This window comes from Epinephelus moara, chromosome 24 (assembly GCF_006386435.1).
Source record: "Epinephelus moara isolate mb chromosome 24, YSFRI_EMoa_1.0, whole genome shotgun sequence".
NCBI classification, from domain to species: domain Eukaryota; kingdom Metazoa; phylum Chordata; class Actinopteri; order Perciformes; family Serranidae; genus Epinephelus; species Epinephelus moara.
The window spans coordinates 29,858,781-29,882,194 of NC_065529.1; the positions used below are offsets into that span (position 1 = coordinate 29,858,781).

Here is a 23,414-nt window from a genome sequence, read left to right on the forward strand (position 1 = left end):
GTTCAGCCCCCCCCCCACACACACACACACACACACACACACACACACAGTTACCACACACACACACACACACACACACAGTTACCATCAGATGCGTGATACACAATAACAAAGAAGCTGTTTGCATGTTTGTGTGGCAGCATTTATTAAAAATGTATTCAGGTTTCCTAGAAGCTTTAACAGTTGGTGAGAAGTGGTAGTCATATATGAATTTGATTAGTCATTCACTATAAATATTACTAAATGAAAGACAGCAGAATGACGCTGAAATCATAACTGTCAACCTGCCATTTCTGAACGCTGTGTGTGTGTTAGTTAAAGGGGAACATTTTCGACACTTCAGTTCTTCTTAGTTCAGCAAAAGATAAAATGTCAGGATCCTCTGATTGTCGAGACAAAGGGAAAAAATGTTGGCGTGAAAATTTAAGAGACAGAAATCAGAAAGAATGGGAAATGAGGCAGGGAGCAGGGAGGGGGGAGGGAGGGTTTGCATGAGAGAGAGAAATTGTGTGTGTGTGTGTGTCTGTGTGAGAGTTTATGTGTGAGTTCAGTGGCCCTCTGCAGGCTGGTGTGTCTGAGATTCGGTCGGACTCTGATCTTGAGGTTTATTTAAGCTGAATTCCGTGGGCTCATCAGGACCGGGTTACAAAAATCCTCCTATAGAACTAGAAAGAATGTGCAGCGCATACAGTTCTGCATAAGGCACAAAGGCATGTCTTTAGAGGTGGGGGCAGGCATCAAAAGACAGGCAGAGGAGGGATTTCTTTAGAGGCTGGGGGCAAAGAAGGTATTTTGGAGCTCCATTCAGTGCCAGGGAGAGGAGGGGAGGCATACAGTTTTGTGGTAAAAGGGTGCATTTCCAGGGGATGTTAGGAACTTAAAATGTGTGCTGTAAACCCCCCAACACCTCCTCTGTTAGTGAGAGTTACTTATTCTCACTTATTTTCCTCTGAACCTGAGGGGAAACATTTCATCCCTGCATCCATTTTTGGTGAATAAATAACAAATTCCCAACACTTTCCCTGAAGTCCCCATATTTAGCCTTTATAAGCAGTGCATAAACATTGAATAAACACTTTATAATGCACCATAAAACAGTTGTAAGCAGTGTTTATCAATGTATTTGTGAACAACTACAACTCCTCTTGTGGTCAGCCATTAGTGGAGGCTGCTGTATGAACAGATAATGAATAAAACACAGTTGTAACTAGAAAGGCACTTGGAGAGCGCAGACCAAATGCCCCAACTTTAATGTTAACGAAAGTAAAAAATATTCTGATCCACTCCCAAATTGAGTTGGTTGTTCCTTGACCCGTGCTACACCCTTACACCAAATTTCATCAAAGCAGGGCCAGTCATTTTTCTGTAATCCTGCTGATTAACAAACAAACTGAAAAAACCTTTGGTGGTAATAATAAAAAATGTCTTTATGAGACAAGTTTTAATCCTGTGCATTAATAAACACTCAAAATCTCCTTAAATCTGCTTTCAACTGCATTATAGTTTATTTAAAACCATTATTAAATGTTTATAAAAACACTAAATGGGGGGACTTCATGAAAAGTTTACTTTACTTACATTTTATGTTAAATCTCCGCATTATTTGCATCTGATAATATTTTGTTTTGTACTTATTCTGTCTGATTTTGGCCTCTTGCATCGAGGACATCATGACTTTAAATGTCCCCACTGGTGAACTTAGAGTTAGTGACTCTGGCTGGAAAAATTCACTAGATATAAATGCATACAAAAAAGTATTTAACTCTTTCAAATCCTGAGCAAATTGGATCTAAAAAAAAATGTGGGAAGAAGGCAATGAACAACTACTGAAGAAATGAGACAAAAATGAGCAAGAATTTAGTAAAAAGTACAAGAAAATTACCTGAAAATTAGACAGAAAAAAGGAAATTAACTGGAAAAAAGTGCTTAAAAATAATAATAATAATTATTATGGAAAAATAAGTTATTAATTAAATATATAATTATGTTAATTATAAATATAGTCTACTGAACATTTTCCCTACCTCTTTATTAAAGATCATTTTCTAAATCTACTAATTTCTTGCAATATGCGGGACATTTCTTGTGAACTTGTTCATTGCCTTTTTTTCCATGTTTTCAAAAGAAATCAAACTAATTTTCTCTTGGTTCAAAGGTTTAAATACTTGTGAAAGGCATTTGAACGCAGCACAAGAAACATGATGTCAATCCAGGTGTCAGAGGGTTAAAGCAGATATACTGTAACAAATTACTGTGCTGTCTTTGCATTTTCTCCATGAATGTATGTGTCTTTTTAATATAGTCTTCTTGTAACTTGTGTAGTGAAATCTGACCATACATTTTAATGTATTATTAACATTTTTAATGCAAAATAGACATCCGAGAAGGAACATGTCTATGGTTAATAAGTGAATAACTGGTCTTAAGGGCTTTGACAGCAGATTTGATGAGTCCCTGTTGGACGGCAGTTTCTGTCTCTAAGCCATCTCCATGACCTTCTTGATCCAGTCCACGTAGACAGAGACTCGGATGAAGATGTTGGGCTGCCCCGGGTGTCCACAGCGCCTCATGGGGATGATGACACCCTCGAGTACCCAGCAGTCCCTGTTCTGACAGGCCAGAGGGCCGCCGTAGTCTCTCTGCAGACACGCAGGAACAACACTCTGGAGTCATTATTTGTCTCTGTTATGACTGACTGTCACTGCTGAGGTTGGAAACATCTTGCAGTCACATCTTGTCCAGTCCGCCTCCATTACCCAAATGGTAGATGTGTCTGATTTATAGGAGCATATAAATAGCTGTATGCTCTTTACTTCAAGAGATTTTCATCAAAAGATTTTCTTCACTGTCAGTGTTTGAAGCGTTAATTCTCAGCACTTAAAGGAGCTATACGCGACATTTAGAGCATATCTATGATTCTGAGGCAGGACTGTCTGCACACAGTTCTGAACATGGAGGTGGCTGAGCCAGCGGCTAGCAGCTAACAGTGCTAATGCCATAAACAGCGCTGACAACAGCAGACACGCCCTGTGGTTACGCCCTGCACGTGATGCCATGGGGCTCAAAATACTTTTTCCCATAGACTTACGCTGTGAAAGAGGCATCTGTAAATCATACATTTTTTTGAGTGTCACAAACCTTGCAAAATGACTAATTTCACTATCCAGATTTGGTCTATTTGGTCTGATAACATTTAGGAAGATTGGAGGAGCCGCACAAATAAATCACTTTGTCCCGATTCAAGTTAGTGAGAGGCTAAACCCGAGGTAAGCCGGAGGTTAGCCGCTCTGCCGCTGTAAATCTCTACTGCACTTGCTCTATGGGCCTCACAATGCAGAAGATCGAAGTAATTTCATAACGTCCAAATCAAACTTCTTAGCCTCATGTGCCACTGAACAACTTTCATAAGAATAAACCAAGATCCGCTTCCACTCTGTCCAGTTCTCTTTATACATCCATGTGCTAACAGAGCTAACAGCGTTAACCAGGGGGAACAGGAGGATGAGTGCTATGCCTCTGCAACAACATTGCTCCACTACCGTGGGTTGGAACAACATCAACAGTGACCGCCATAAAGCACAGAGCAGAGCGGTGGTGATTAGCTAGCCAGTGTGCCACACACACAGGGAGTCACATGTGCTAACATGCACACGCAGCCGGACCATCTACCACAACCAAGAACTGAAAAGCTAGCATTATATTGTGTTCAATATGTTCAATGTGTTCAATCAGCATTGAGATCCTCTAGGGACGTATAACGCTGAGACTGTACCAATGTAAGTTCATTAGGCTAATCGAATCTGCGATTTCACACCTGACATGAGTTATTCGCGCATATGAAGTGCGTGAGTAATGCGACACAAAAATTTGCATCATGTGACACACCAAACAACACACACAGAGGGAGTACGACTTCATTCTCTACTCAGGATTCTGCTCTATCCGTATGCGACAAATAGTTGTTTGCTGCTATATTAATGCTCTGAATGTCGCATACAGCTCCTTTAATTGTGCTATTACTTTTTAAAAGTAGTTGTTCAACATTTTGGGGAAACACTTATTCGTGTCCTGCTGATGGAGAAGATTGATACCACTCTCATGTAGCCAGCAGTCTGTTAGCTTAGCTTAGCATAAAAACTGGAGACAGCAAAACAGCCAGTCTCTTTTTGAAGCAATAAAAATCGTACAGTTGCCCCCAAAACCACAAATTGTTGGTTTTGGATAAATTAAACAAACAAGAATTTAAGTGTTAATTAGTGAGCTTTAAAGGTGCTAGCAGGTGGGTTTTGTTTCTGTGAGACAGAGCCATGATAGCTGTGCTAAGCTAGCTGGTTCTATTTAGCTAACAGTTACGAGAGTGGTATCAGTCTCATCTAGCTATTGATAAGAAAGTGAATAGGCGTATTCCTCAAAATGTCAAACTATTCCTTTAATACCTCTGCCGTAAATGTCAAAGAAAACTGTCCGTTTTGTCATGGTGACCTAGACGCATGCCATATTAACCACAATGCATCTCTACTTTAACCTATCTAATAAAGGCAAAATGCAATCATAAATATTAATCTTAAAATTTGTGAATGGAGGAACTGCTGCAGCTCCAGGGTAAACAAAAAAGAAAGTTAAAACAGTCACATTAAAGCTTTAATACTGTGAACTCTTTTCACCTACCTCACAGGCACCCACCCCTCCCTGGAAAGAGCTCGTGCACATCTCATTCTCACGAACACGACCTCTGAAGTATTTGTTGCATTCCTTGTTACTAAGAACTGGTATGTGGGCCACGTTGAGGACAGTCTCATCTCCAGTCCCTTGAAAAGCAGCAAGAAGGAGGAATGAGTTAGCAGCCAATGTGTTTAGAGAGATGGAGAAAAGAAAAAAGGAAGGTGGACAGATGTGGAATGGGTCTGGAAATAGCAACGCCATCTGTTGCTCAACGGTCTGAATAGCTCGTTCATTTAGATGCGACATTACTTCAAGGGCAGAAACAAGATGCTTGTTCTAAGTAAGTCATCTATTATCAATTACTACAATTGAAGCATATTGTAGTCGCATGAAGCGCAGCATGTCGTTAATTCAGTGTCAAGTTATCATTGCCAAAGGATTATACTTGCCTCTCGTCTCACCCCATCCTGCGATCTCACAGTTCGTCCCCTCAGCTACAATGTAGCGCTCAGGAGGGAGGCAGATCTGAGAGACACGCTCATTAAACTGGGCCGGGCTACAGACAGAAGAGAGAGGCAGAACCAGATTATTGGTACGTCTGGGTGGGTGTGTGTGTGTTTGTGTGTATGTGTGTGGGTGCTGGGAGCACTTGACAGTACACACGATTCCAGTTGTAGCATGACCAGCTGAGACTCTGAGGGTCCACAGACGATCTTGGTCAGGGAGATGGTTTGCACACCAGGCTCTCCTTCTTGTGGATCACGATACAGAGTTCCCATCATGGCCGAGTACCCGGGCAGGTCCACGTAGCTGTGCACACATGCAGACAAGCAAAGTACAAATTGAAATATCCTTAAGTCTTTAAGGGGAACTCAAGTAATTAAATACTGCTTTTCCATTGACAATACCAAAGGTCTTCACACACTATGGCCATTTTTTTTGTGTGTTTAATTCACATGTTAATATTTATTTTTTTTATCAAGAGTACTTTTACAAAGAATGTGGATATTATGCAACAATAAAGCCTTGGAACAAAGTCGATTTTTATGAACGCACAAGCAGCAATTTCCGGGACTGGAAAAGGAAGCCAACGCAGAATGGCTAAAAGCTGCAGTTCCTCGAATGGCCACTTGAGACTGGCCCCAAGAGTGAGTCAATCCCCACAGACCCCCAGGTTAAAATGCCTGACTTTACCACAGAAATAAACATATTTACAACAAAATCAGCCAGGCCAAATGAAGCTCAGCGTAAGTTCAATCACTCTTCTTGCTGTCCTATCGTAATTAGCCACGGCCTCCATCAGCCAATCAGGTTGTCACTACAAGATTTTAAATCTGTTCTCTCCTCTGCCGCTTTCAGCTGTCTTTCTAGGCAGAAACAAGGCAGCCCTCCTCCACCCCGTTCACCTCCAGCCATCACATCCAAGGTCAAAGATAAACCCGAAGACTCATTCCTCTTCTCATCCGGATCATCAGCACCCATCCATCTGATCCTCATCTCTTCTCCACTTCCTCTACCACCACCAGCGTCTAGACCCCGGGGGGGTTCCCTAATTGGCTACGGATCCATCACCCTCCTTATAGCTCACCATCTCGAAGGGGTCTAATCGCCAAAGACTTTTCACATTTTCACATTCCATTCTCATGTGCATTTGTAATTAAATATTTTCTTTCCTAACCAAAACATGTCTCTCCTGATTGTACTGTACAGGGGGGTGAATCTTAAATCATAAGGGTACCTTCAGACCTAGAGTTGTCTTGCTTTGGTCCGAATCAGGGACTAATTTTGTTACAAAGTTGTATAATTGCGTAGAGTTGGTTCATGTTCTCACGGCAGCATTTATAAGCGGACCAGATAAAATGCCTTGTGCAGGAAAGCTGCTCTTGATTGGTCAGAATTTCCATGCGGGAAAAATCCAGGAGGTTAACAAAATGTTGAAGAAGAGTATAAGTACAAGTAGAGGACAACTACGCAGGTTGATTTTATATAAGTACAAGTAGAGGACAACTACGCAGGTTGATTTTAGTGCTGGTCATCGTGGACTATATTACTGTCATTGTTCATTTTAGTCAAACCATACAGTTTGAAAACGAGGTGCGGCTCCAACTACAAAAAACAATGTTTTGATGCATTGGATGTGCTGGATGTGCATAATAAGGCAGTGCAGGAGGAGGTGCACATTAACTGTGACATGCTCATGTTTAACCCAAACAATGTGTCATGTGACTGCAGTTGGTTCAGATCGAGGTCGGAACACGTTCTCACCACAAACAAACCACACCAGAGTTTGTTTGTACCCGGACCTAGACCACCTCTTCAAGAAGGTCTCGGCCCGGTTGTTTTGGTGCACACCTGAGTGCGATTGTTGTGTTCACACCTGCCCAAACGAACCGCACTGAGGAAGCAAACAAACCTTACTTCAATTAAAGCGAACCAAACAGGGCAGGTGTGAAAGGACCCAAAATTATGTCTGGAACCAGCTGTGGTAGAGCTTCAGGTCCTGTATGAGGCAGTGGGACTCTTCTCTTTCCCTGTAAAAGTGGAAGTACCCAAAATATCCTCTACTTTTGTCAACTGAGGAGGTGGAGGACTAGGTCATCGTCACTGCATGATGAATCCATATTTTTTTCTGCAGACTGAGCTGGTGCGAATCTGTTTAAACCTTTTATTGAACCATTGTTGCAGCTGTTGCAAATTCACATCGCTGCTGTGTAGAGGCTTTAAGAGTTTGCAGTCATGCTAGCAGCAGCTCTGAGGCTGTAGGTTACTTAGGCACAGCAGTGCTTTGAGCTAAGTGCTAATTGTTCACAATGACAGTGCGAACACCCTGCTGACGGGCTGCACTCCAAAAACTTTAAAATAAATAAAGTTTACCAGGAGGAGAAACACTGCTTGGTGCTGATCACCCATCTGGGGTTAACCAAGGATCCTCCACAGAAATGGTTTCCTTTCCTGCACACAAGAGGTCAGAGGTCAGAGTGTATTTTACTATACACATTCTTGTCCAGCTCAAACAGTTCTCAGACTCACCTGTCTCTGAGGCTCACTGTCCATGGTGAGTTCCCAGGAACCCCATTCACGATACGCAACCTCGTCCTCGGGAGGCGGTCGTCTCTCTTCCCGCACTCACTGAACTCTACCTTCTCTGTGTTCAGAAAGAGGTGACATATTATTAAAAACAAACAAACAAAATACAGAAAGGCTTTTTGTCAAGACTGAAATGTTGCTTCATATTCATTCAGAAACTGACCTACTGGTTCAGTCATGGACACTTTCTCTCCAGCTGTGTGACACAACAAGAAACAGATGAATCGTTAAATTCAGGAAACAGAAGCTCTGGATGAATTGTCATCACGCAGAGCATTAAACTCCTCTGAAGATGTTCAAATATAGAAAGACAGCAGAGTTATGTACCACACTGTTTGATGGCACAGTAGTCAAACTCAGTTTTGGGGTCAGTGGTGTAGCACCAGGGTCCGTGCTGGTCCCCATCTGGGTTACGACAATAGTTCTCTGTCAGGTTCGCCTCAGGATGCGTCCTTGGGTTTATCCTGGAAAATCACACAGACTTATTTTCTTCTGGCTGGTATCAAAGCAACTCAAGAGACTGTTTCCCAGTTTTATGCTACACACTAACTGTGTACCGTATGCACTATATACAGATCTTTATAGAAATGTTTTTGTGATCAGTATGAAAGAAATCAACATATTTAATAGGTATAACTGCTGTAATACTCAACTCAAACTGTAACAATAATGTTTTTAGGTGTTTCCTGGAGCTGTTTCACGACTATAAAAAATAAGTTTGAATTTTTCCAGCTGTGAGGAGCTCCTCCATTTCCATTCATCGAATTGTGGGAGAACTGTGTTCTTCAAAAATATATTAATCAATCAAAGTTTTTTTTTTGTTTGTTTGTTTACATACTGACTGTTTCGAGTGTGAATACACAACAGCATACCAAAAACCTGCTTAGAATCATGATGCATTTTGGATTTTGGATACAGCTGCTTAAATATAAAGACAACAATCAGGGGTTTTTTTCCATTCTTGGTTTTGCCTGTGTCACAGATGTCTACAAATTTGCACATTGCAACTGTTTTCTCATGTGTCTTTGCAACACTTAAATGATCATCATACTTGGTCAGGTGAGGTGTGTTGACGTTCCATTTCTGGCAGGTGATCCCCTTACGAGTTTTGCGGACCATGCCTCTGTAGTTTTTTCCATTTTCATGGTAGCAATCTGTAAAAAGAAAGAAAGAAAAAGAACAAAATTATTATTATGACAGTGATCTTGATGAATTACAGCACGCAGCAAAAGTGGTAAAATAAAATGTAAAAAATTGGATACAACACTGAAACTCCCTGTTCTCATGCCGGGCCATAGCTACCATTTAGCCCTTTTCCATACACATGTGCTGGCTTGGCTTGACTCGGTTTGACTCGGCATGCCAGCTCAGCATGGCAGGGATTTACATCTCTGTACCACAGGACTACCTACTTAAAGATGTGTCTTTAACTGATGAAGCACTTGCGCTTATCAACCAACAGACTTGAGACAGACAGAGACAGATTTTTTCTTTCCGTCCTGCTGGTGTTACTGAGGTCAGCTTACTGTTTTCTGACAGTTAGCTACACACTGATATTTCCTCTTTTTGTTAAAATTTAAATCAGGAGGTCATACCTTCAGCCTCTATGTCGTCTGCACATCGTTTGATCTGTAAGCAGAGAGCGGTCCTCATCTCTGGCACAGATGTGAAGCACCAGGGAGCCTCCGACCCATCTGGGTTACGACAGTAGTTCTCCTCCAAACCCCTGGATGAGATGTAGCAGCACAAAGTCAGTCAGAATTGATTTAGATTTATTGTCATAACCTGTCAACAACTTATACAATAACACATTTTTCAGTAGAATCAAATAAAAAACAGCAAGAAAAATAAAACAAACACAAGCAGCATTTAAAACAAGAAATAAAACTGAAGCATCACACAATATATAAAAAAAGTTACATTAACTTTTTTCCACCATAGTCCTGAGTCTTTGAATTTTGATTGAATCTGTCAACTATGCCTTGTACTATACCCATGCTCGTCACACCTGTAAATAGTTTGGTACTCGGCCATTTAAACATTTATAAACAGAAATCACTGCAAAATGCTGAAAGCTGTTAACAATGTTTAACTATTGTAGTTATTAAAGGATCCAGTGTGTAGGATTTAGGGGATATATTGGCTGAAATGGAATATAACAAGTATGTTTTCTTTAGTGTATAATAACCTGAAACTAAGATTTGTTGTGCTTTTGTTACCTTCGAATGAGCCATTAAAATCAATATAGGGGTCCTTGTCCACAGAGTCCACCATATTGCACTACCATGTTTCTACAGTAGCCCAAAATGGACAAACCAAACATTAGCTCTAGATAGGGCCATTCACATTTTTGTGTTGGCTTACCAAAGTATGTTGAAGGAATTCTCAGGAGGAGATGTTTCAGCTGGTTGCAATCTGCAATCCTCACCACTAGATGCCACTAATTCCCCCTAAATCTTACACACTGTTCCTTTAAATATCCTGTACTAAAACTGGTTCTTTTATTATAATCAAAAACATTTTGTCCAATATTTATCAGGCTTGTCGTTGTTTAAAAACAAAGTTAAATGCATAGTTAATTTGTGATTGTACCGAGGCAACACATAATATTTTTTGCAGCTAATATTAAGAAACTTTTTAATAAATTTAAAAATATACAGGCATTACAGTAATAATCTTATCACTAATGCATAAAGTGAAGACATATTTTACTGTATCTGCTCGGCCTGTTTAATGTTTAATTTAGAGATATAAAGATAATACCAAAATAACATACTATTAACATCCAACACTTCTTGTAACATCTACAAAAAATGGCTGATTGAAACGCTCGTAATCGATTTGGGCATGATGAATGATTACCAAGTCACAAATAAGCTTAATATTCATTTCACATCCACATTGCCACTCAGAGTGCGACCCGCTTGTTAATCTGGAGTTGCCTGATTTATCATCTACTGTCAACTGTCAGAGCAGAAATAAGATCGCAAGAACTTTCACTGCAATGACATCTTGACATTAATATTCATATGTGAAGCAAATAGAGCAATGTCAAACTAATGAGTGCAGAAAATAACCCAAAGTACTTTTATCTTTCAAACACACTCAACTTCTTCTCTCCTCCATCATGCTGTGTGTTACTTACTTGCATTCATATGTGTTTGGGTAGAAGGGATGCTCATGAGGTTGTTGGGCATCCCATCGCTGACAGGGGATACCTGATGTTGTCTCGTTGACTTTACCACGGTAATCCTCCCCACGGCCACGGAAACAGTTGGTGGTGAAGCTGGAGCGCTGGCGTTTCTCCACCCGCACCTCAGCTGAAGAAAGAGCAAGTTACAGAGGTGAGGTCAGTTTATATGGTCCGTCTGAGCAGGACATCGGGCTGCTGAATAATGAGAGGATTCTGTGATTTCTGTTGTGTTATTGAAGTGAAATTAAAGGTCAAGTGTTTTGGGTTTAGATGGACATATTGGCAGAAATGGTATATGATATTCATAACTATGTTTTTATTAGTGTATAATCACCTGAAACTAAGAATTGTTGTGTTTTCGTTGAGCCATGTATATCTACATACAGGTCTTTTTCCACATAGTCCACCCAGTTACTCAAGATAATCCACAGACTTTGTTGTGAGCAGTTTCATGTAGGAACTATTTTCTCTCTACTGAACTGTACCCATAGACCGCATCACCACACAGAAGAAAGTGTGCATCTACTGCTAGCTCACTTAGCACCACTGAGCTAGCTGACATTACAGCTCAGCTGAGGAGGGCGCCATTAATGTTTAGATCTCGCACTGTCATGAGCACAAGCCTCCTGTCGATGAGTAGATGCACACTTCCTTCTGTGTGGTGATACAGTCAGCGGAAAGAAAATAGTTCCTCCATGAAACTGCTCACAACAAGGTCTGTGGATTATCTTGGGTAAGCAGGTCATGATTTTTGGAAAGAGACATTGCTGCTAAATTTCAAATGTTTTTTTGTTTTTTTTTAGCATTTTGAGCACCACAAGCTCAGTGCCATCTAGTTCCATTATATTGGAGAGAAGGCAGACATCTACAGTCGATATCTCCAACACTCAGCAACTCACACCAAAACAATCTAGACTGATAAATAGTGCTATAGGTAAGAGGAAATATATGTACTTTTGATTTTAAGGTGAACTGTCCCTTTAAAATTTAAGATACATAGCCTACACACAGGCATGATTTTGTGACATTACAATGAGCCAATCTTTAAAACTCAATCATGGTTCAACATGTAACTTACAGAGGTGTGATGTGGAGACTTAAATGCTCCTGCACACAGACTGAAAATTTACTTCGTAGTGGCGTAGGCGACATCTCTGAAACAAAACAGATATCTCTGTTTTCATTTATTTTCCTAAATCATGTTTTTTTTTTTTTTTGCATGTGCAGAAGTCAGTTGTTTTGATAAGATATCTACATTTTCATAAATCATGTTTTTGCCATTGTGCGCTGAAAGGAATATCAATCAGACTGGTGATTTATTCATTTTAAGACTGGCTCTTATCTGTTTTTGCAAATGAACTGTTCATCTGCATATTCATACATTCCAGGTTTTCAGTGAGGGAGAAAGACTGGATATTATTCATCAAGGTAAAATTATAACAATGACACATTATAATTCCAAGAAGAGTATTTCTGTGTCTCAGACACATGTCTGGAGGGGCTCTATAATTCATCTGACTTCTTTTTAAAAGTCCATGATTGTGTAAGAAAGATTCCTACTCACTCCCACGAAGTGTAGATTAAAATATACTTTTGTTTTTTCATGACATTGCAAAGATTAGGGCGGGTATTTCATATTTTTTGTAAGGAGCTCAACTTCCTTGCATATGCATAGTTTAGTTTTTAAAGCTGTTTTTAAAACCAGGATCTGAATTGTTTAATTTTAAAGTGAACCCCCAACACTCAACACTGGCTGCACCACAAGATGGTGCTGTCTTATAGTTGTTTGGCCTCAGTGATCTCTGTCCTCAGTGGAAATGCCAATGTTGCCGGTGTCGTCTTGCACAACCTGTGTCGAAATACTGGAGAAAACACTGATGCCCTGTTTGGGTTTATTTATTTAATTGTCTTCTGAAGCTAAAAGTTCAGCATTTGAGTCCCCCTTAGTGTGTCATGTATTATATTAAATAAAATCCCCCTTTCAAAACAGAATCAGAGAAAAAGAAGAAGAAGAAGCCTGAAAACTAATGAGACTGCATGAATAATTGTATATTAAACAAACCAAGTCCAAGACACTCTTGTAAAGGAGATTTTTTTTTAACTTCAATGAGGTTTTTTGGGGGGGTAAATAAATGTTAGATAATCAAATAAAAATGCTGAAAAGTATTAAATATGTATTACCTTCTATCAAATCTTTAAATTTTGTTTATATGTATATTTGTAAAATAATTGTATACCACTGCAATGCCTACCTACTCCTAATGAAAGCTATACCACAGTAAAACTCACAGAAACTAAATGTAAATGTAAACAAGTCATGTTAAGCCAAATAAAATAATGAAAAACATTGTAATTAACCTTTAATTAACCTGAAACCCCGTGAGACAATGCAGGGCTCCAATCAGCTCGCATTTACTCCTAAATCAAAGAGAATCATTGGGGCAATTTTGAAATGTCTCACAATTTGGGAAGTAATTTGCAGAAACACCAAAAAGGTGATTTTTCTAAATTTAATTACAGCGACTTAATGAGACTCTCTAATTCTGCTGTGTCTCCTAACGCCGCAGGAATCAACTCAATTGAGCTCATGTCCCCTCGATTGTGCCGGAGGGAAGTAATGGCAAAAACAAAACAACAAGAAACAAGCAACAAGGTCTGAAGAAAACTTAGGAGACTAAACAGTACAGTAACATATTATTTAGAGCTGCAGCGTATGCTTTTATTTTCATCGATTAATCCTCCAATTATTGTCTTGATTAATCAATTAATCCTGTGGTCTGTACCAGGGGTGTCAAACATATGACCTGTGGGCCAGAACCGGCCCACCAAAGGGTCCATTCCAGCCCGCTGGATGACTTAATACACCTAATACTGATGCACTTGTGAGTACATACTTCATTTAAAATGCTGCTTCAGAGGCTTTTCACTCTGACCTGAATACAGCTCTTAAAAAAACAATGAATACTTATCTTGATCATATTCAAAGAAGCTGAACATTGTGTAAATATTGTCAATCAGCAGCTCCAGTACAAAATAATCTGTATCAAATATATATCTTAAAACAATATGGGTGAAACCATACTGCCAAGGCACCGCCTAAACGTCAGACTTGTAAATGGTTTGTAAGGCAGGAACTTGCTTCCTCAACAGCTTCCACTTTAAAAAGGAGAGAGATGACTGGTTGCTCTGTATATACAAACATAGGTCAAAACCTTGTGTCGGGTGCTCGTGGAGAACAGGAAACAACAGGACTGGCAGGAAGGCAATCCAGGCACTCCGAAAAATATAGAAAAACGAGGAAGGAAATATTAAAAAGCCTTTATTGTAGTGACTAAATCATTAAAAGAGCCAACATTGTTTTGACCACTGCAGGTCTTCATCTGGGCACAGGTATGGCCCCACCTATATAGCGGCAGGAACCATCGGAGGCCATCACATGACCCATATAATGGCATGACAGGTGGAACAAATAGACAATAATGCATAGAGGGCATAGAACACATTAAACCCTTGGTAAGAGTGGGTGTGGCCATACCTGTGTTGCATGTTTTGAAAGCCCTGACACAGACCTGCAGTGGTGGAAACATGTTGGCTCTTTTGATGATTTTAGCCACTACAATAAAGGCTTTTTAATATTACCTGGATTGCTTTCCTGAGGTTCCACTTTAGTTTGGTGTGTTGATGCCAGGGTAACTATAAAGAATTGGAAATATATAGACAAATGAACATGTAATGACAGTGAGTACTAAACTGACTGAATGTGGGAAAACTGAGACATACTGTTAAAATTATTTTTCTGACAGTTAGCATTCAACTTCTTAGAGGGACAAGTGGCGCTCAGCTGCATTAGACTGTTAATCATTTGTTTAAATGGATGAGCATTTTCAGAATGTACTTTTACTTTTTTACACTAAAAGAGAAGGAAACATGCAGAGGTTATGTTATTTATAGGGTATTATGCAATAGTTTAACTGGTCACCTGAGGTCAAATTAGGCTGTATGTGGCCCCTGGTCTGTAGTGAAAATGTCTTGTTTTGTCCAGCCACTAGTCAGAAACCCAGATATATTCAGTTAGCTATAAATGAGGACAAAGAAAAGCAGCAAATCTTCACATTTGAGAAAATGGAAACAGAGTAGGTTTTGCCAATTTCACTCCCAGAAAAAAAGCAAATCATCCATTTTCATAATAGTAGATTAGTTGTCCTTCTTTAAAGATTATTTTTATGGGGTTTTGCCTTTATTAAACAGGACAGGATGAGTGTGAAACAGGGAGAAAGAGGGTGCAACACACAGCAAAAGGCCACAGTTCAGAATTGAACCCGGGCCGCTGTGGCAAGGACATAGCCTTGGTACATGGGATGCCTGCTCTACTAGGCAAGCTACTGGGCACCCTGTAGATCAGTTTTCTTTCAATCAACTACTCGTTCCATCTGTAATCTTTTTGTAAGTGTTTCTAACAGTGTTACTGTAACAAAAGCAACATCTTACTGCACTTGCTGATCTCACAGTTCTCCCTCTCCACATCAGGGTCTGTGGTGTAACACCAGGGCACCGGAGAGGCGTCGGGGTTACGGCAGTAGTTGTCGTCTAAACTCTTATCAGGATATCTGAAATATACATGAAGATTTTTTATGTCCACAGTAAAAAAAAACACAGGACATTAACATGTTTGAATAATCTGGCTGATCAGGCACATGACGGATAATGTAGTGATGACTCATCGAGTACTTTTCAGGCTGGTAGATGTGTTGGTGCGGGTACTGCTGGTCCCATCTCTGACACTCTCTGCCATTCACAGTGTGGTCGACCTGCCCTCTGTAGTCCTCTCCGTTACACGTGATACACACGTCTGCAAACAAAACCACAAACACAGCTTTAAGTCAGAAGTATGAGAAGAAGAAAAAACGTCACCGATACAGAAACATTTGATTTTACAGGTCTCATAATATCCAAATAATTCCCCTGAAATGAGCTGATAAAATTGTAACATCTTAGTAAGGTTCCTGGAGAAGACCCTGTAATTTGATGCTAATGATGGGGGAGATGGTGTTCAATTGGTATACTTGGTAATTACAACCTTCTTTTACCAAAGTAATCATCTTTGAGTCAGTTCACAGCAGGCAGGAAGTTAGCTGAACATGCAAACAATGTGAAATTTGGTTTTCTGTGCAATTTAAAAGTAAAGGAGAACATACACATCAGCATGGGGAGTAAAGTTTCCAGCGAAATAGGTGAATACTCCCTCTGGTTTAAATGTATTTCGATCAGTTTTTAAGGGTTCTTTAAAGGATGAGAAGTCAACATCTGCTTATAAGCTGCACCCAACTGTGAAACTATCTTGTTATTTTCCCAAATCTCTCTTTAAAAACTCAAATTAATGAGTGACTAATCACTGTGTTTATCACAATTTTCCTATAATCATGACCAAATTATATAGTTTGTTCCAAGAAGCCTAGAAAATAACTGAGAAATTTCAGGACCTGCAAATAAATCTTCTCCTATCACACTTGTACACCCTGATTTATGGAAACGTATGAGATGTACCATCTTTGCATTGGGGGATGTTGCAGCTTTCATAACGTCGCTCATTGTCAGTGGTGTAGCACCACGGGCCGATCCGATCCCCATCTGGATTCCTGCAGTAGTTCAACTCCAGACCGTTGGTGGCTGTGGGAGTCCACCTGAGACCAGCAGAGAGTTTTTCACTTATTATACAGAGCAGTCAAAATGTTTTGGAGCAGTGTCACGTTTGTTTATTTTACAAGCTCTGTACTCCCAGCTTTGGATTGGAAATGTAACATGTTAAAGTGTCGACTCTCAGCTTTAATTTGAGGGTGTTTACATCCACGTCAGAGCAACAGTGTGTGAGCTGGAGCCCTTTCTATACACAGCCTCACAATTTTAGAGAACAGGAAGTAATTGGAGAAATTAACTTAAAGCTGTATCATTTTTCAGCCACTTGGCAGCAACAGAAATCCACTATGAATGAAAAACACATAGTACTGACACATATTGACAACAGCTGCCATCTGCTGTTGGAAACAAGGTCAATGAGAGTCAAGAAAACCAATACAAAGTGCTAAAAGCTCTGATGAGGTGAGAGGAACCACAGAGTCAGTTAGTTTAATGTGAGTAACTCCTGTCACATTACACACAGCCATTGGTTTTGTATTGTATTGATTAGTGGAGCTTTAATTAAGTTGTCATATTTACTGTTTTTCAAGTATCTCTGCATCTGATACCAACACACAAGGCACACTGTAGCGTCTGTATGAGATGCACTGTGCTTTCTACTAATGAAGCTCAGGCAAAAGTTCAGTCAGTAAGACAATATTTTTTTTTAATTAGTTTTTTTCTCACTGCCATTCAGTCCCTGCAGGCATGCTCACTCTCTATCTCTTGGCATCATTGTCTGGGTCTGTCAATTGATTCATCACCTGATTTACAATCAGCCAATAGCACAGCAACACACGTTCTCTGTCAGCCTATCATCGTACTGCTCCTCATTTTAAATATGGTTCTTTCTTGCTGCAGTCGTGCACACCTTCCACCTCGCCATCACCACCTAGTCTTTACAGATTCATCAGCCTCATATGCCTCAGCAGTCATCAGCCTCAGACTCATCAGCCACCACCACCACCACTGCCTGGACTCCATGGAGGGATTTATCTTGCTGCCACTCAGATGTCCCTAAATCACAAAATACTTCCCTCTGGTGCCCAAGCGCCAAAGACTTCCTAATCGGCACAAACCATCTGTTAATCTGGACACTCATATTTCCCGTATTACCCATTCTTCTGTCTGTCCTGATTGAAAAGCTGTGTTCACAAGGATTCAGGCAGACACTAAATGGTAGACCACAGATTGACGACACCTTCCAGATGGCACGGGAAAAACAAACAGACTGACAGAATAGTAGGACAGAAAAATGAAACATGCATGACCATAATGTTGCGATGGTGGAGCTGTATTATTTACAAAGAATAAAATAGAATATATTAAATACATTCATTTTATGTTTATTATTATTTGTAATTAGGTCAAGATTAGTCATGTTTTCTCCTTGTGTGAAGGAGCTTAATGTGGACTGTTAGTGGTGTCTGCAGTTACCCTTGCCGCCATTCTCTGCCAGCCTCACCTAATGTTGCCGTCCTGTTCTTGCCACTAAAATGATATCTGATTTGCTGTCTACCATCTCCCTGATTCCATGTAAATGCAGCATAATTCCAGTGTAAACCCATCTGCTGCATTAGACACTCAGAGCAACTGACGTCTGAAGCCTGTGTAAGTACATAGGAGGTCAGGGTGGATGGATGTGTCAAACAAATGCAGGACTTTCACCAAAGAGACCGCTAGTGTCTCATGTAAAACCAAAAGCCATTTTAATCCAAACCACGATCTCTTCCTAAAACTAACCAAATAGTTTTGGTGGCATAAACTGTGTTTCTGAATGTTATTTTGAAGACACTGTTTGCATGACACGTCTAAAACTGACACTTAAGGTCCTGGAGCGTCAATTTGAAGTGTAGGGCCAATGACCAAGCTGCCATAATGGACAAGTTGAAAGTAAAAATGTGTTGCCCCTTCAAATTCCATTTAAGTTGAATACCATCTGTTTAACCTCATAGTCCTTTTTCACTTTAACTCCAATGTGCCTGATTCCACTGAATGAAAAAGTGATGATAAATCCTTCTCACCTGTGATCGTGAGGAAACTTGGACCACCACTGTTGGCAGGTGAGTCCACTTCTCGTGGTGAAGACTTTCCCTCTGTAGTCTTCTCCTTTACTTACGATGCACTTCCTGACATAGACTTCACAACAAAAAACAAACCAGTCAAAACAACTCCAGTACTGATCAGTCACCTTGATCTGTGTAACGTCACACAATGAGTCTTACCCTTCTTCTCATACAGGTCACAGTTCACGTTCCTCTTCACCTCTGCGTTGCTCCCGTCACCCACCCAGGGCAGGTGTTTACAGGAGACAGTTGGACGGGTCTCGTAGTTGAACGCTCTGGTGTTGAGGGATATTTTCATGTCAAAGCTTTGAACACTGATGCATACAAACTTACAAGAAGGTATTCTGATGAAAGGGTTTAGACTTTATTTCTTAATGTTGAGATATGAATCAGTGAGCTTCTAAGATCATTAATAGAACTTTGTAATACAGACATAAAAAGATCTCTGGGGCTGCTAAAGTCTAATTTTCACAGTGTTGGCCATCATTTCTGTCAGCAATAAAAACATCACTTGCTCTGATCTTAAGACACGATGGCGAGAGACACGAGTAGTCACACCTCCAAACCCCCCTGCTTAGGTGAATCTCGAAAGTGCCAAGGATTCAAACTGGCACCAAACTGGCTGGGGACGTGGACCAGCAACGCTTTGGCAGTAGCTCAGTCCCTATACGGACTGAGCTACTGCCGCCCCTTTCCTTCAACAGCAGGAAACAAACTACTACTACTATTACTTAAACAGTAGTAAATGGATTAATACACATCTGGTTGCCTGATATCAGACAGACCTGTCATCTCCATCTGCAGTCTGACATTGCATCACTCTAACTGATTTCTGTGGGAGAGGGGGATTTGATTTTCTCTAAGCGATCACTAGAGACCAACGGTCAAACCCAATGTCATCTCAAGTCTAAACTGATGTGTAGCCATGCCTGCAAACTGTAAGAGTGGAACTGACTCAAGTAAAAACAAACTACAATGTCAGGAAATATTGAGATAACACGCCATCTATGTAAAGTAATTTGTTAATCAAGGGTGTCATATAAAATTCAAGACTTTGAATTTGAATTGTTGTTTTTTTTTTTTTCAAATTTAGGACAGCCTCGATAGCAGTATCTATCTTGTCTATGGCACTGTTGGTATTACAGCTTGACTTTGACGTCAGTCCCACCCATGGCAGATTGGCTAACTGTTTGTCCCTTTGCAGAACTCATTGGATCAATTACTTTTTTAACTGGGAAACTTTTATTTCACAGTGCCAGATGAGTTAGTCAACTTGGTGAAGTGGGTTTATCAAAGATCTGGACTCAGGAGAGCTTTACTGAGTATTTCCAGCAGCAGGACGGTGTATGTGGGACTGACTCAAAATAAACTACAGTGTGTTCATGGTAATAAAGGAACATCTCACGTAGTGCATCAGTGCAGCTGTAATAGATTAGAAGAACTGAGATCTACGGCACAGAACAGTAAAATCAATAAGGCTTTGGCTACACAGATAATATTTGTTAGTATGATCGCTTCATTGTTGGTTTTGATCTGACTGTGGTAAAAATCTGAGATCACAAGATGTGGTGTTATTGTTTGTTCCAAGTGCACAGACTGAGCTGGGTAAGAAAGATTTTATGTGCTCTGCTGCCTTCACTTGGGACGGCCTTCACAAAGATTTAAAACTAAGAGAACTGGTCGCTCTGCCTGATTTTAAAGTTCTCATAAGTACAGTGATGAATGACTCAGTTGGTGCTTGTCACTGTACGTTAGAGCTGCAACGATTAATCGATTAGTTGTCAACTTTTTAATTAATTGCCAGCTAATTTAGTAATTGATAATTCAGTACTTGTGTCAAGAAAAAGAATCAAAAATTGACAGATTTCAGCTTCTTAAATGTGAATATTTTCTAGTTTCTTTACTCCTCTGTGACAGTAAACTGAATATCTTTGGGTTCTGGACAAAACCGGACATTTGAGGACGTCATTTTGGGCTTTAGGAAACAGTCATCATTTGTCCACTACTCTTCATGTGGTGTGTTCATTTTATAGACCAAACAACCAATCAATTAAGCAAGAAAATGTCTGACAAAGAAATTGACAGTGAAAATAATCATTAGTTGCAGCCCTATTGTGCATAGGTATTTTAATGTTTTGATAGGTTAATGTTTATCTTCCATGTTTCCTTGTGGTTATTTTTGTTTGTCTGTAACCTTTAATGTTGCTAAACCAAAAAAATATAGATTATCACCAGGTGTGTCCTTTAAATCACTTCCTGAGCCATCAAGTTTACAGGTCTAACACAAAGTGATCTTCTTTAATTCATGCAGTTAAATAAAGTCATGAGTAATAACTAATGTCCTTGCTGAATAAAAAGGATGCCTAGTGATGCTTTCAAGCCACTGTGTTAAAGTGAAGGTTGGATACCTGCAGTCCAGAGACTGTGAGCAGCGTGTGGCACAGTCCTCCAGGTTCAGGCCCGGTAACAACGACACTCGAGCCGAGTTCCAGGAGGTGGGAACCAGCTCTCTGCCCTCTGAGCGCTGGAAGTCATTCAGAGGGCTGCGGTAGCCTGTTTACGCAGAACAAAACAATAAAACTCAGGCTGACTGTCAGGACTATATCTCTATGTGTTTAGTCCGGGGTTTGAACTGGAGTGCAGGTGCTCACTGGCACCAGCTGCAACATTTGGGCACGAGCCTGCTCACATATAACCTTTGGACCAAGACGCTGCTGCTGGTTTGTGAGACCAGAGAAACTTTTAAACAGCAACAGACCACAATTACTATTACAGCTTTCATTACTGCTATTGGTTTATGTCAAGCAATACCAATTTTTTTTAACATAATAATCCTAATCTAAAAATATAAAATGAAAATAACTGGTTGTGTCAAGGATTTATTTTATTTTTTTTTTTTGTAGTTTACATATTTCTTCATAAACACACAGTTACTAAACAAACATTTACTCCTAATCTGATTCTTAAATACACAATAAAACTAAAAAGTTAGACTCCTCATAACAACACAGACAATTAAATAACTATGAATCCTTTACAGTGAAGGAATTTAATTTTGTACATTCACTCAAGTAATGTTATTAAGTACAAATTGAAGGTACTTGTACTGTACTTAATTATTTACTTTACTACATTTGTCTGACAGCTTTAGTTACTTCACAGGTTACAATTTTTCATCCATTTCCTGTCCAGTGAAACAATAACAATAATAATAGTTTCAACATTCTTGTGTTGCTTTACGTGTTGAAAAAATTCCCCTACTTCTTAAGGTACATAAACTAAATAAAATCCCTATTGGATCAGGTGGATGGTCACACAGTTGAAAACAGGCCTGTTTTTCTGGCACCATGAAAACTTTTTAGGGATGCGTAGTTCTCACAATATGACACAGTGTTGTAGATGAAACTCTCCAACAATATATAAAGGAGTTAAAATGAACACAACCTAAACATCTACAGTGGTAAAATGCAACATACACATTTATGCAGCAGTAATATTAATCCAGATATGATGGTAAAACATTAAGGGAACATTTTACTTTTACTTTAATACTTTAAGTACACATGGTATCACTTTATTTAGTCCACCTACAGATAGTTTATAGAGTATTTTTAACATGTAGATGTTTGTCCAGAGTATATGTGATGATTCACTTCATAATAATTTAGTTGAAACTAAACAGTTCAACTTATGCTTGAGGGAAAAGTTCAAGTTCAACACAAGTATTCTGAGAATATGTCAATAAATTGTGACATGAACTCTTTAGATAATCTGTTAAACTTTTACAGAATAAAGATAAACTGTTGGATCTCAACTAATAAACTGCTGAAATGTTACAGATACTAAACTACCTGTAGGCAGAGTAAATAAAGTGTTACAGTGCATTGTGCTGCATTTAATACTTAGTAAAGTAAAGTAAAGTTTTGATTGCAGGACTTTTACTTGTTATGGAGTCATACTGTCACAGTGACGTACTGATACTTTATCTTAAGTAAAAAAAACATATGAATACTTCCTACACCACTGACATTCATGCACTTTTATATTACATAATAACTCAGCTGGATATTACTCAGCTCTTCCTGAGGTTTCTACCGTTTTTTTTTTCCCCGTTAAAGGGGTTTTTTTGGGGAGTTTTTCCTTATCCGCTGCGAGGGTCATAAGGACAGAGGGATGTCGTATGCTGTAAAGCCCTGTGAGGCAAATTGTGATTTGTGATATTGGGCTTTATAAATAAAATTGATTGAATTGAAATTGATTGATTTTAATCAATTTTTGTTGTTTACACACTTCTGTATGAACCCACACACACACACACAAACAGTTACTAAACAGGCCTTTACTCTGAGTCTGATGTAAAAGACCTAATAAATTCAAACATTTAAACTCCTCATAACAACAATATGATATATAAATAGCTGACATTTCTAATCAAAGACAGTTAGGATGTTAAAACTTTCCTACCGGTGGTCAGTCGGACGGTCAGGAGAATAAATGGCAGCAGCAGTTTCATTGTTTGTGCTCTGAGGACGATGAAGACAGTTTTACAACACTGGGCTGAAGTCAGACTGAGATCTCTGCTCTGAAGTTTCTTTTTGGGGGATTAAACATCCGATCACAGCTCGACCCGATACTGAGAGAAAAATCCCCCTGTAAATGCAGTCAGATGTTAGAAAACTTCACCAAAACCACCCACAGCCGAACACTGAGCTCTTACTCAAACAGAGGCCCTA

General features: G+C 39.6%; 1 protein-coding gene across 2 annotated transcripts; it reads right to left on the reverse strand.

The window, feature by feature from the left end:
• Positions 1–120: 120 nt before the first annotated feature.
• On the reverse strand, positions 121–23,371 carry mst1 (macrophage stimulating 1). Of its 2 annotated transcripts, XM_050039174.1 has the most exons (19): positions 23,146–23,371; positions 21,090–21,234; positions 18,841–18,956; positions 18,640–18,754; positions 16,487–16,623; positions 15,671–15,791; positions 15,431–15,549; positions 14,922–14,987; positions 10,895–11,069; positions 9,345–9,475; positions 8,801–8,903; positions 8,077–8,213; positions 7,913–7,945; positions 7,693–7,807; positions 7,537–7,614; positions 5,326–5,472; positions 5,112–5,218; positions 4,669–4,808; positions 121–2,639 (listed from the first exon to the last, which is right to left on the reverse strand). In XM_050039174.1, exons 1-19 carry the CDS (start codon positions 23,192–23,194, stop codon positions 2,478–2,480), a joined length of 2,196 nt encoding a protein of 731 aa, XP_049895131.1. In that variant the 5' UTR covers positions 23,195–23,371; the 3' UTR covers positions 121–2,477. The 2 variants fall into 2 exon arrangements, with proteins under 2 accessions (XP_049895131.1, XP_049895132.1); XM_050039175.1 differs by lacking the exon at positions 14,922–14,987 and having other exon boundaries at positions 23,146–23,369.
• Positions 23,372–23,414: the final 43 nt, after the last annotated feature.